Source organism: Cucumis sativus, chromosome 5 (assembly GCF_000004075.3).
Source record: "Cucumis sativus cultivar 9930 chromosome 5, Cucumber_9930_V3, whole genome shotgun sequence".
Taxonomy (NCBI): domain Eukaryota; kingdom Viridiplantae; phylum Streptophyta; class Magnoliopsida; order Cucurbitales; family Cucurbitaceae; genus Cucumis; species Cucumis sativus.
In genome coordinates this window covers 21,742,926-21,757,807 of record NC_026659.2, presented here as the reverse complement: position 1 = coordinate 21,757,807, position 14,882 = coordinate 21,742,926, and the positions used below count along the sequence as shown (strand labels likewise).

The 14,882-nt window shown below is 30.6% G+C and overlaps 1 protein-coding gene across 1 annotated transcript; it reads left to right on the top strand.

The window, feature by feature from the left end:
- Positions 1–10,822: 10,822 nt before the first annotated feature.
- Positions 10,823–11,951, top strand: LOC101213594. Its single transcript, XM_004142788.2, has one exon. It carries the CDS (start codon positions 10,857–10,859, stop codon positions 11,688–11,690), a length of 834 nt encoding a protein of 277 aa, XP_004142836.1. The 5' UTR covers positions 10,823–10,856; the 3' UTR covers positions 11,691–11,951.
- The last annotated feature ends 2,931 nt before the right edge of the window (positions 11,952–14,882 follow it).

Below are 14,882 nucleotides of genomic sequence, written 5' to 3'. Positions count from 1 at the left end.
CCAAAATCTGTCTCAAATAGTGTAAAATGTACAACTAAATGTGATACTTCAAAACAATTTTTTGATACAAAGAAAGTTAAAAATGTCACTGCTACGATTTCACCTCCGTAACAAGTGAAAATACTCATCATTGTATTTCAACAATGGTGTTTCTTTTTGCATTCTTTCTCTTTGAGTACAAACCTTAAATCTAATGGGTTAATTTAGAAAATTAGTTTTGTTTTAAGAAATTCGTGCACCAGATACATGAATTTCTTTAGTTCACTCACAACCCACGTACTTGAAGATGAGGTCAAATTGGTCAAAATGTTTGTGACTAGATTAATGAAAATTGTGTACTCGGTATACGGCTTCCTTCAAAAACTAAAAGTACTCTATTTCTTACAATAATTTGTCCAGTATCAACCCCATTTGTGTATTTTCTTTTCTAAATATCCTAATTTTGTTATTACTTTTTTTAAGAAAAGATCATTATTTATATATATATGTATGTATGTATATGAAATTTTAATATATGAAATTTGTCCTCTTTTATATATATAAAATATAAAAAGAAGAAATCATGAAGGTTTCTCTTTTCTCTTTTCCTTTGTTTTTTCTCACGCATAAAGTATTACTGTTGACCAAAAAGGTCTTTTCCGTCTTTCGTATGGAGTTTCAGCCGTCATCCATCACTTCTTGTTGTCACCTCTGGTATTTCTCATCAATTCGCCGCTCATCAATTGAAATTGGGAGCTCTCTTGTTTGCATCGTTTCAGCCATTGCTAGTCTGCTATGTTCATGTGAGACATCTTTTAAATTTGAGCATAGGAACTAAAATTTCACTAAAGGTATTAAAGATATTGGCGTTTGAATAAATTTGCGGAAAGAATTAAGTAATAAAATCTTTTATGGTTAGTATAAGTTTTGCGATTAAGAAGTTAATTCGCGAGAAAATTTTCAGAAAAGAAGGATTTGTAGAAAAATCTATAAGTCTAAACGCTCTCAAAAGAAAGTCTTCGCGTAAGTTGAGTGAAGTTTGGACTGAAACAACTAGGCGTTTGGGTAGTCTTTGTGATAAGAGCCAAGGGTTTAGCAATGAAGAAGCCTGTAAGGAAGCCTTGAAGTTTAAGTTCACGATAAATATTCTAAGCGAGTAAAAGTTGGTTAGTTCGAGAGGAAAGTTTATTGTAAAAATATAACCACGCGATAAGGTTATTCGCGAGAAGTGTTAAGTGGTTAAAGTTATTTGCGATATGGGGTTAGGCGAGAAGTAAGGTCTGGCGAAAAAATTGTCAAATATGATTTGATAGAGGTTAATGTGTAAGATTAAGAAGTTAAACATGGTTGGGTTGAGTATTAAGCATGACTAAGATAGTTTAAGGGATCTATAAAGAGAGAACTTGGTCATTAAGTAAGCACAAAAAAAAAAAAAAAAATGCTCTTGTTGCTTTGGTGAGGAAGAAAAAAAAAAGTACAACAATTTGTTCCACGAGAAGGTTTTACAAGAAGAGAAGGAAGATGATGATTTTTGTTAAAGTGTGATGAATGGTTTTCTTCTTAAAAGTTTCGTGATTCCGCTTTACTACTTTGAAAGATAATTTCAAACGAGAAAGTGTGTTTCAAAAAGAGATTTCTTTGAAAAGTTTATATGTGTTCAAACATGATTTATAATGTTAAAACTTGATTTGATGATTAGGATTTTCATGCTATGAAATGATTTTCAAACCATTAGTTGATTTTTTGTGATGATGCTAACTTTTATGTACACATAAAGAGTCAAAACCATCATGGGGTGTACGAACTACATGGTGATAAGAAAATTACTTATGCTTTGAAAGAAGTGTATAATGCTTAGCGACCTGAGCAACAAGGAAGAATTTGTATGTTCTCGAATGCTGCTGGTACAGTAGTCAAATGCGAAGTAATGAGACCAAGGGTAGAGAACGATTCTGGATCCTTGGCAAAAGGAATAACTATAACTAATAAACGCAAAGTAATTAATGAGACCAAGCGTAGAGAATTATTTGGAATCCTTGGCGAAATGAATGACTATTAACTAATGTGTGTTTATGTGAAATTGTTATGTTATAAATGTGTTTGTTAAGCATAAAGAAAAGTTTATGCGAGATGAAATGATTTGATGTTATTTATGTGAAATGATGTTTATGAAAAGGTATTGCGAAAAAGATTTCATAAAACCTCACTAAGCCTTTTAGACTTATTCTTTCAAAAATTCGTCTTCTAGGATCAGACGTTTAGGCCAAGTAGAGAAGAAGGTCGAAGGATTTGCGGCAAAACGACTCTAGATGTTTTGAAAATAGTTAAGGATTGGTTATTTGGTCAAAATGTTGTAATTATGTATCAAAAGCCTGTTGACCACGGTTTCGTTTTGAGTTTTGTTGATAGTATAAAAGGACTTGAGAATAAGATTTTACGATAAGAAAATTTCAAGGTTGTAGCAAACTCACATCCTATTCCTACTACTTCGGTATTATCGTCGCAGTATGTTGGATCCCAAAATTTAATTATGACTCTTAAGGTAAAATAATACATTGGCATGTACATCAACGCTGCTATATGTCAATACTTCTTAAAAAACATGAATCTTCATTGAGGTGTCAATGTCTCCTAGATCATCTTTAATTTCGCTAAATCATTTTGTGTAAAAGAGAGTTGACAACTGAACAATACTGATACTTGAGAAGAACTGTTTGTGTTATCCCCCAAATTTTTGTTGCATCTCTTCAGCCCATTTAAGAACATCGTTTGGCTCATCAAACATTTAAAAGATGAATGCATCGACATATTGGACATCTTGGTGTTTCCACCGTTCCTTTTTTGCACAATTATGACAAAAATGAAAAAGAAAAATGGAAAAAAAGAAAAAGTAAATAATTTTTTTTTGCATTTGTAAACACTACTCTCCTTTTTTTAAAAAAAATATTCTTTAGTTCTTGAAAATGAAAGGTTTTCATGCACCTCCAACCTAAACACTTCTACTTATTATTTATTAAAAATATTTATTTAACCTGAGAAAAGATAAAAGTTTTCATGTACCTCTACAAGGTAAATAATTGTCTTCTAAGTATGGGTACGATTGAACTCAAAATTCCAATTTCAAGGAAACCAACGTAAATAATAACTTAAATCAAACATTCTTTTTTAAAAAATTAATAATGTAGAAAATGCTATGATTGAACCCCTTTTTAAAAAATATAATAGAGAAAATATGTATGTTTTCAAATTTTAGAAAAATGTAAAATTTTGGGTTTTTATAAAAATAAAAATAATTTGGACAATTTGACTTTTAGATAAAATATGCTAAAAAGAAAATTTTATGGTGTTGGTATCATTTAAAACTCCTAGAAGGGAAAAACTCTCCAACTTATTCTAATGTTATTTTAAGAAATAACAAAAGAATTAATATGTTAAAGGATTTTTCATGTGCGTGAGCAAAAGTCAAAACCCTTGAAGGTCAACACTACTTCATCCTCAATTCTAGTCCTAGGTTGTAGCCCGAGTAGAGGGCTTGTGAGTGTGTAAAATGCATGATGACTTATTAGAAAAAATGTACTAATTAATAACAAAGCATGGATATTCCATATAAATCAATTCAAAGAAGAAGAAAAAAAGATTAAGTGAACAAACATATTATAAGAGAATAAGAAAATAAAAGATAAAAATATAACATCTTGACTCTCTTACACAATTTTTCAACTCCCAGTGTGGAGTCGCCAAGTTGTCACAACGTGATCGTGAAGTGAAGCGTCTGACATCTTTGTTAATTTAATTTTAATAAATAAATAGGTTTCAAGTCGCTACCAATCATATTAAGGTACGATTGGTCACCCAAAAATAAAAACTGATCTAGGTAAATTCATGAGATTTATGTTCGAAAGTTCGTTGTGTGTAAAAAAGGTTGTGTGTAGGAAAGGTGTTAGCACTTTATAACACTTATAAAAATAGTTACCAAAATTTATCTTTTAAACTAAATTAAAAAGGTTCACAAAACAAAGTTATTTATTTCGTTTTTTTTAAATGTTTCATGATTCTTAATTCACATCTAAGAAAAAAAAACTAAGCTTGAATTGATAATTATGGATGTCACAAGAGCTATTAGAAAAATGAAGTTTTTTTTTTTTTAATTTCAAAAGAGATTATTTTTATTCACCTCGACAATCTTAAAATACCAACTTTTGATAATTTGATGTCCATCATAAGTGTTTAATGAGAAATTTCATGTATCTAAGAAATTAATAAATTTTAAAGAAAACACTGCTAAATCCCATTTTAAAATATAAAATTGTAGATATATTTGATTTAAAGACAATTTATTAATTAATGAAATGTCATGTAATTGGTAATTTAAATCATAAAATCCAAAATATACATTACTCTTTTCCTGTCTCAAATTTGTATATTCATTAAAATTGACAAAAAAAAAAAAAGTGAATGAAGGTGTGAAATAATAATGGAGATTCTCAAAAGTAAATACAGGGGTGTGATGCAGGTTGTGAAGTAATAATGCACATTGTGAAATAATAATGCAAGTTGCAAAATAAATACAATGGAGTAATATAATACAAAATGAAGAAGACTAGAGTCGGAGGATCGAAGACTAGAGTTGGACCTTCACAAATGAAGAAGAAGGGAAATGGGAATACTCTCAATAATAGTAAGGAAAAGAAAGTTGTTAAAGGTAAATATTACCACTACAACCAGAACGGGCATTGGTTAAGAAATTGTCCAAAATACTTTATTGAGAGGAAATATGAGAAGGAAACACAAGGTAAGTATATTTTACTAGCTATTGAAACATGCTTGGTGGAATATGATACTTCAACTTGAATACTATATTTAGAAGTCACTAATCATATTTACTTCTAATCAACTTGAATACTATATTTACAAGTTCTTGAAAAGCTTGTAGAAGACGAGATCATCCTCAAAGTTAGGAACAAAAGAGGTTGTCTCAACTGAAGCAGTTGGAGATCTGAAGTTGTTTTTATAGATGTTTTGTATGCTTCTCAAACTACTGAGAAATTTAATATCCATCTCTTGTATTTCAAAACAAATGTATTGAATATATTTTGAAATTATGAAGTGTTCATCTTTCTAGATAATATATTCAGTGTTTTGTTCTACTTATAAACAACTTATATAACAACTTATATAACAACTTATATAAGTTAAGACTAACTAAAGAAAAATTTGTCTTTAATACTTAATCGTTTGGTATAAAAGACAAAAAAGTTTCTTCTAATGTCTATATATGATACTTAAGATTCAGACACATAGATCTCAATGCGATTGAGAGATCAGTTAAGAGTAGACTTCTAAACTAGTTAGAAGACAACTCTTTACCTTCATGTGAATCTTGTCTCAAAAGGAATAATAACCAAGGAGATCTTTTACTGAAAAAGATCTTAAAGCCAAAATACCTTCAAACACTACTAGAAATATGAGTTTTAATGACACTACTAATCAAGACATTGTGTCGTTGAAAAAAAAAGAGAGGATAGGATGAGGTAAATTGTGTCGTTGAAAATAAAAATATGGATTATTTCTTGACACAATTTTATTTCTTTTGACACAATTTTTGCGTCGTTAATTAACGACATATTTTTTGTGTCATTAAAAAAATTTCCAAATGAAAAGATCCCAAATTTCAAATTTTTTGAATGACCTCCCTCATGCAATTAAAACTAAATAAAACCCTAAATTTTCTCTCAAGAAAAAACGTTGTCATCGAAGACTTAACACAATTTTTTTGTCTCTCTACCAAAAACGCAAAAAACAAATTTCATCGAATGAAGTGGGCTGCCGTGTCGTTGTCAAGAACCCTTGCCTTCCAATTTTCTGCCACTCGCCATTGTCAATTCCACACTCTAGCCATTGTCGTCGTTGCCACCATAACAAGCCTTCATCATCAAACCCACCAATCTAGCCACTGTCGTCGACTAAATTTATTTAGAAATATGAGTTTCAATGATACTTGAAATCAAGAAAAAAAGGGTGGGAGGGAATAAAATGTGTCGTTAAAAATAAAAATGTGAATTTTTTCGTGATACAAGTTGAGTTTTCTTGACACAATTTTTGTGTCGTTAATTAACAACATAAATTATGTGTCATTAAAAATTATCCTAATCAAACATCAATGTTTCCCTTCATTCGTACGCTTTCTGATTTAAAAAAATTAATTTGACGCTTTCATCTCTCTTGCGAACCACGACTGAAAAAAAAAACGTTACTTCATCCCACATTGTTGCTGCCTTTCTCTCTCTCAAACGCTCTTCACGACTTTTCCTATCTCTCAAAAGCTGCCTGCCCTCTGGTTGAAGGAGCTCACCAAATTTGCAGGTAGTTGAAGAATCTGTGGACTATGAGATCGATCATGTTCATTTATGAGTTAGTTTGATTAGATTAGGTCACACGTGCATGTATTACAATTAATTTATCTTTTGAATTATTGTAAAACCTTTAATGACAAGATAATGTACATTTTTTTTATTATCAATAAAAAAATCTTTCTAAACATACGTGAGTAAGTTGAATCATGTATTTAATTTATTTATATCCATCATTTATATGACAAAAAACATGTGTTTTGCCTTGAAAAATAACGATGTCAAACAAATGTCGATATATAAGATTTTATTAATAGGAATAGTATTGTAACCATCAAGGGTGACCTAGTGGTAAAAAGTGTAAAAGTTAACTGAAATGTAATGGCTTCAACCCATGGTGGCCACCAATTTACCAAGGAATTAATTTTGTTAATGTTATTTACTTTTTATTTTTAATTCTTTGTTTGTTTTTGTCATTTTTTTTGTTTAGTAGTTTGTCTTTCTTTGTTCATCTTGCATAATTCTTTAAATTTTGAATATTAGATTTTGAATTTTAGATATCGTAATTTTTGTTGTTTCTGGTCTAGTTCGTAGAATCTAGAACATTTTAGGTTCTTTGATTTCTAGTTTTCGTTTCGGTTACATTTAGTTTGTTCTTTGCTTGAGTTTGACACTTTACATGTCGTCATTCTTGTTTGGTTTGTAGAGTTCGATACTTTACATGTCGTCATTCTTGCTTGGTTTATAGCTGGCATGCTCTTCTGAACTTGGGTTGCAAAATCTTTGCTATTATCTTAAAGAAAGAGTTCATTTTGTGAGGGAGAGAGTTATAAATTGAATGTAAACATGAGTGAAGAGCACCTATGGAGAGAAACATGTGAGGGAATCATGATTTGTGAGTATAGCCCCCTAATTTTGTTCGGCCTTATTTAAACTTATGTTAATAATCAATGTAATGTTAGACAGACTAGAACAAAAGTTTCAAGCTAAAAAACGACAACTTGAATGACTCTATTATAGATGGGCCTAGGAGAAAGTAGAGAGATGACCTGAGAGGAACAAGAGATTTGGGAAATAGTTACCATGTTGATCAAATCATGCTTTCATTATTCTTTGGAAGTTTTCCAAATCCCGATGCTTAATTATATATCTTTTATGGAAGGAGAAATTTATGTCATATTTGAATATCACCATTGCAGTGAAAAGGAAAAGGTAAAACTTGTTGTTTCTATATTTGAAGAATATGCATTAACATGGCCATGGAGGTACTTATCATCGACAAGGAGGAGAACTGGAAATCATGCAACACTCTCTCATGAAAATAAATCAAAGTGCTAATGAGAAAGCATTTTGTTCCAAAGGGTTTCTACAAATTGCAAGCTATGAACCAAGGGAGCAAAAATGTGAACACTTAATTACTATGAAGAGCTGTTGTTACTGTTTGAGGAGGTTAACATACATGAGGAAGAGGAAACTACCATGGATCGATTCTATTCATTGAGAAAATTGCCAATATGATTGCCAATCGAGAAGAAATTCAACCTTGTGAGAACTTGAAAAAAATGGTGGACATTGCTATCCAAGATAGAAAGACTACTCCAAAGGAAATTTTCGAGGCGTACACTATATCTATATCTAAGCTCAATTTTAATGTGACCATTAAATTAACAGAAGTGTAACTAATGTTGTGTCAATGCATGAAAATGATGTTTTGTCTAGTAACTGGGAACTCACATGATTGTAATCTTGGCACTATTGTTGAACCACTTATTACCGGAGAATTAAGCTTGTGTTAATTAATTGTAGTAGACTTGAGGAATTAGATGGTAGTGAACTTGAAACTGGCTGCTGTCCACTAGAATCCTAAGTAATATTTGACCCTTATTGTTTTCCAGATAAAAAAAAATTGTTGTGTGAATTAGAAGACAAAAGGCATTAGACTGAGACCAAAAACAAAAGTAGACACATATGAAGAAGAAAAGTGTACAAACATTATGGATGAAAGAAGCCAATAATGTGAGTTTGGAAATTTGTAATGATGACAAAGGAGTTTGTTTTCTGACCGGTGAACTTCCACCAATTTTGCCTAGTTTTTCATTAAACTTTGCAGCAAGTAAAAGTATTAAAGCAAAACTCCAGTGGTCCAAGTTCTTTTTATGGTCACAAACTGAATGGAGATTTGAATGACTAACATTCTTTCAAAGCTAGGAGGAATGCAAGATAGGTGTCTATCTTTTGACATCTGATGACTTCAAGATTGCTTTTGATTAATTTTGAGCATTAGAGTTTTATTGGAAGGCTATTTAAGGCTTACTTTCAAATTAAATTATTTAAGAAAGTTTTTGGTAAATTAAATTTGGAATGAAATTTTGAGGAAGATTCATCACCAATCTTTGCAATTTAGTATCAAGGTAAGTCTGATCATTTTGCTCGTGGAGTACTCAAGCTTTGCAATTTACTAGTGTTCAAACTTTGAGTTTTATTTGTTGGTCTTCGATCAAAAGGTAATCTAATTAATTTAATCATTTTCTTTGGATTGTTGTCAAATTGACACAGGAGTTTTAGAATTTGATATTAGGAGTTCACCTATTAGGTTCCTAATATGTAAATTCAGTGATTTTCATATCAGGATAAGAAAAGAGAAAAGTAAAATCTCAAGTTCGTCACAAGGAGAGAAGGAAAAAAGAGTGATGAAAGAAAGTTTTAGTACTGAGAAAAGATTTAAGCCAAGCTTAAGTGAAGCTAAATCAGGGTCATATCAAAATGATGAACAAAAACCCTTGTATTGCACCTGTAGCAAGAGGCATTGGGAGTGGTGGTGTGTTTAAAACCCTTCATTTGTTATAGTTGTGGGGAAGAGGGTCATTATAAAAAAAGGGTGTCTGTGAAACAAGATGAGAAAGAAAAGCAAGAAACTAATTATGATCATGCTATATTTTACCACCCAGCCAAGTCTCAAATGGTTGGTGGTGAAAGTTCCAAAAAGAATAAACAGAAAGTAAAATTTGGGAGTTAAAGGAGGGGAGAATTTGTAACGACAACCGCGCTCCGCGTTGAAAGTGGTGCTGAAAAGGAAGAGTGTGAAGATGGGTAATTTGAGGGAGTTGTGTTGAAGTGGAAGTTGGCGATAAGAGGCGTTGATGTTGAAGTGAGAAGGCGACCAATCTGTAGTAAGAATCATTCAAGCGCTCCATCTCTCCAAATTCTCTGTATCAATTTCAAGTCCAAGTTTCTATACATTTATTAGACCCTTGTTCTTGTCCAAGTCCAAGTTTCAATTACTCTGTTTTACATTTTTCGAACTCTAAAAACCCTTGTTCTTGTTGGTTTAGGAGAAAAACTGATTTTGCAGCAGATCAAACAACGACATATAGTACCGTCGGAAATGCAGAGAATCCTTGCTTTTCCTTATTCTTCGTTTTCTAAACTATGTTTTTGTGTCATTTCTTGGTCAATTTTGCCTTTGTGGAAGTTAAAAGATCAAATTGTGTTGTTAACAAGCATCACATTCTTTCGAAACCATAAATAGAATATGATTGCTGGATTTTGTTGTTGTGCGATGATTCTTCAACTTCAATTGAATTGCTTTTTATGCTCAACTGATTTTCTTGTTGAATATAGGGGTTAATTTAACTAGATTTATTTACTTACAGATTTAATTTTCATTCTATTAGTTTGACTTGGACTCGAAAACCTTGGCCTGAAAATTTATTTTGTTGTATATAACATAGAACTATAATCTTAGTGGTAAGACAGTCCTCAAGAAGCATGCAAAATTTTCAAGTAAAATTGTTTCCAATATGAGGTAATAGAGGGGGAGCGGGGTTTGGTGATTTCAATCGCGAATAAAAGGGAAATAGCAAGAGAAGTATGTTGTTGAACTGAATTCAATATTAAAATAATCTCATTAAGGTTAAATGAAATTTCCTATTCAAATTTAACTACCATTTGTATCTGAGATGCACATACCAAACATCTTTTATAAATTTATCATAGGTCAACATGACGTGTCAAATTTCATGCCTATTTAATTCCCATTGTAAACAGTATATGAAAGCAAAATATGTTTGTCAACATAATGCAACTATATTAGTTTGGATTCTTCTACTTATTTTATTTATATATTTAAAAGAAGCACATAATATAATTAGTCTTAACGATTTTTCTTTCTTTCTTTTTCGCTTTTGAGGCATAATTAATCCTAAACGCTAATATATAAAATAAGTAAAGACAAATTAATACTTAGACGACACAAATATATTATTGTAATTAAACGACCCCAAAACCTAAACATCATTATCATTACATTTACATAAAAGTCTTTGATAAAGTAAACCACACATGGAGTGTGTGAAATTCCCAAGTGCCTAGAAATTTCATACCAATTCATATGCATTTGAACTAAAAAAATATGGAGATAAAAAAAACCTAATAAAAACCAAATCTTTAGTTTAGTATAAATATAGAGTGTTGTTTGGTTTCCCCAACAACCAAAAATCAAACTTTGTTACTAATTTGTATTTGTTAATGTCGATAAGGCCGGAGATTGTTCTTCGTAATCATCCAAGCCATCCATGGCATGGACTAGAGCTGAAAAACTACATGAAACCATACACTTGCAATGGGTGCAAGGAAAAAGGGTTCGGCCCACGATACCGATGCGAAAGATGTGATTTTAACCTTCACCAAGCTTGCAGTTACACTAGTCTTCGACTGAGTTCCCATGACTACTTCCCGGGCTCCAAGTTTAAGTTCCTTAGAAACCCACCAAAACCGTGCCATCCAGAATGTATAATAAGGTGCGATGCTTGTAGAAAGACCATCAAAGGCTACGTTTTCCATTGCGAGGAAGATGACATAGATCTCCACCCATGTTGTCGAAACCTCAAACGAAGTTACCAAATCGAAGAAGTGAAGTTTAAGCTCCACAGGAAGGTGAGAGGGAAGTGCATGTGGTGTAATAGAAAGAACCTTAAGGATGGTGGTAACAACGACAATGGGTGGTCTTACGTGTCCGAGTGCGATAACTACCATGTTCATGTCGCTTGTGTTACCGAAATGGCTTTGGAAGAATGGTACAACTACAACAACCACAACAACCGGCGCAGTGGTGGCGGGAGCAGTAGTAGCAGCAGCAGCAGCAGCGGCAGTCTTAGAGTGATGAAGAGTACTACTACTGCACCACAATCTTTGTCTGTGAAGTTGAAAGTGCAAGAAATTCAAGCTCGTGGGCGTTGGGATGGAGGGGCAAAGAACAAGTTTTGGAGAATCACAAAGTTCATCATCAAGACTGTTGTTAGTATCGTAATTGGAGACCCGACTATGATTATCGCCTCTTTCTTTGTCGAGCTACTTCCATGAAAGAAGACTTGCGTGCATTACTTTTAATCATCTGTGCAACTTTTCTTGTCTCGTCTTTGTTTCTTTGGTTCTTCATTTCCTTTTTTGATTGTGTGCTTGTATGAAAGTTAACCTTGTTGATGTTGGTCGTCATGCATGTTATTACCTTTATGGAAAAGTATATATATTTAAGTTTGAATGCCATTGAAATTATAGTGTTACGAAGAGGAGTTGATTATGGTTTTTGAATAATTAGACAGTTATTTGCAATTTATTCTTCCACCTTGTTTCCAAATATAACAAAAAAGAACTAAATTATATAGAAATATAATAAAATGTCATTCTACTAGTAACATATCGTAATAAACCTCTATTAAGTATTAAATTAACTCGTGTTTATCCTATTATATCCATATAAACCTCATTTATACAAGTAAAATCTCCTTTTCTTCTCCCATCTTTTTTTAAGAATGGAATTATTAATGTTACTAATGGTTGAATATGGTTAAAAATGTGCCATCTTTTAAATTTTAGAAAGTTTCAATGAAAAACTTAATTAACTACTTAATTAACCACTATTACTTGACAGGACTATTATAATTCGAAGATATTAACGAAAGCAGAGATAATTCTATATTAGGGGAATAATTATAATGGGTATTAATTTGGGAATAATAATCAAGTATTTGACGTTTTTAAAACGTCAAGAAAAAGTACATATCATTTGTCGTTTAAAAAACGTCAAAAAACTGAAATTTGAACTACCTCCACATTTTCATAAAAAAATTTGACGTTTATCTTTGAAATCATTCATTTCTTGACTTTTTAAACAAAAAAAAATGTCAATTATTTAAAATAACATAGAGTTCTCGTGGTAAGTGTATAGTAATATTTTTAAAAATTGCAAATATATCTAAATTTATCAAGGATAGAGTGACAAATATAGCAATTATGGTCTATCTCAATGACCATAGACAAATATATATAATACCCAGTCTATTAGTTATAGATTTGTATTATTTGTAGATCATTACATGATTTTGCTATATTTGTAATGCTATATATATATATCGTAATACTTAAAATCTTAACCATACATGAATTTAAAGGAGATCGAATTAAGCTAAGTGAACCAACACATTAAATCCATAATGCTGTTTTCTCTCTTTTTTTTTTAAATTTTATTTTAAAAATATTTAAAAGTAATAATTGTATGAATGAACTTTGTGTAAGCATCAATTTATATACTCCTAGAATGTCTAATGGTTGTATCAACAACTTATATATATTTTCTATAAATTTTGTGTTACTTTGTTATGATTAATGGTTTAAATTGATGGACAATTATGAAACCAAATATATATTGTCTAAGCTAGTTATATTTCTGTTAGTTTTTTTTTTTTACTATTTTGTTTAATTATTTGTTTAATTTGTATCTTCTGTCTTCACGTATATATAATCTCATTGTACTATAGATATATGTGAAGTTTACTCATTTAATAATATGAGAGAGATTATATATACTATGATATTAATCAGTAATTAGTTTTTAAAAGGTAAAATTAAATATTATCCAATTTTAACCCTAACTAGCTCCTATTTTGTTCGTATGTCTAGAATTTTTCTAAAAGAAATATTTATGAAATAATTTGATTGTTGCTTGAGAGAATTACTTAGATACAAAAATTAAATATCAAACTTAACTTGTATTATTGTTTGTCTTGTTGACTCATTCAAAACTAAAAATTAATAAATTTAGATTGTTTTCGGCTGGTTCCAATTGGCTCGTTTCTCTTTTTATTTTTTATTTTTTGTACTTTTTTAGACCGACTTGATTGAATTTTGATCAAACTGTTTGGATTTAGGGAACTAAAATGAGAATAAGGGTCTCAATCAATAAACAAAGAACAATGACTTAATCGTCCCTTATATTAATACAAAAAAATAAAGAAAAAAAATAATTGGTTACATTCATATTCATATTTCTTGCTTAATTAAAAATAAGGGAACAAAGACTTAATTAGATCAGAAACCTCCCACAGTAATCTCCTTGAAGCTGTTTCTCTCCAATCCAAACCAAACACCACATACTACAAACAAACTTTTGCCATATTCAATTTGAAAAAGAAAAAAAAATTGCAAATTAAAAGACTTGTATTAATTAATTAACTCCAAATCAATTGAATAAAAAGAGGATTATGGCAAAAATGGCCCATTTTTATTGTTAAATTTTAATTAATTCCAATCAAAGATGAAACTAAGAAGGAACAGAGAAAAAACCACCTTCTCCCACTTATTTTTTGGTCATCTAATTCTGTCAATATCTTATCTCACATATTCTCACAAATTTTTAAGGAACTTTTACAGAAAATTCTTAGGTTATCCTAAGAATTTAATTTGATAGCATTACAAAAGTGTTAAATAGTAGTTTGATTTAAGGTTTTATAAAATTAAAGATAACTTGGTTATGTGTAGAAATTGTGTTCACATTTTCCGATGAATAAATAATGTATTTGGTTAGGGGTTGTTTGATTTAATGTTTATAGATCCTTGGTGTGAAAATGGAGAACAACCCAAATAGGAAGCTCGAGAAAATATAATATTAAGGGTGGAATTTTAAAAAATAGCAAATTTTACAAAATATTTACAATCCATAGCAAATTCTATCACTAATAGTCATTGATATGTTATATTGATAGAAAATTGTCAGTAATAGAATCCAAAATTTTGCTATAGTTCGTAAATATTTTAATTTATTTTGTTATTTTAAAAAATGCGCCTATATAATATAAATAAAGAAAATAAATAAAATAATTAAGGAAATAAGAAATTAAGAAATCTCATAAATTTTCTTTGAACAAATTTGTTGTTCCTTGATGTCACTGTTTTCTTCAAGATCATGAGTATATAAAAGATTCGGTGAGATGTACTTTGTTCTATCACCTTTAATATAACCTCCTTTTATTTGAGTTATACATATTGTGTTGTCTTCATATAATGTTGTTGGAGGGAATTTACTAGAGAAGACAAACCACACGTTTCTCAAATGTGTTGAGTCTTCGATCATAACCATATACATTCTCGGCTAGCCTTATGAATATCAAGAATTTCGACATGATTTAAGGAGGTTGTTGTTATGGTCTGTTTTAATTTACTTATAACCAAAATATAACAGTTTCTCCAAATGTGAATAAATACTCTGTCTCCGATCTA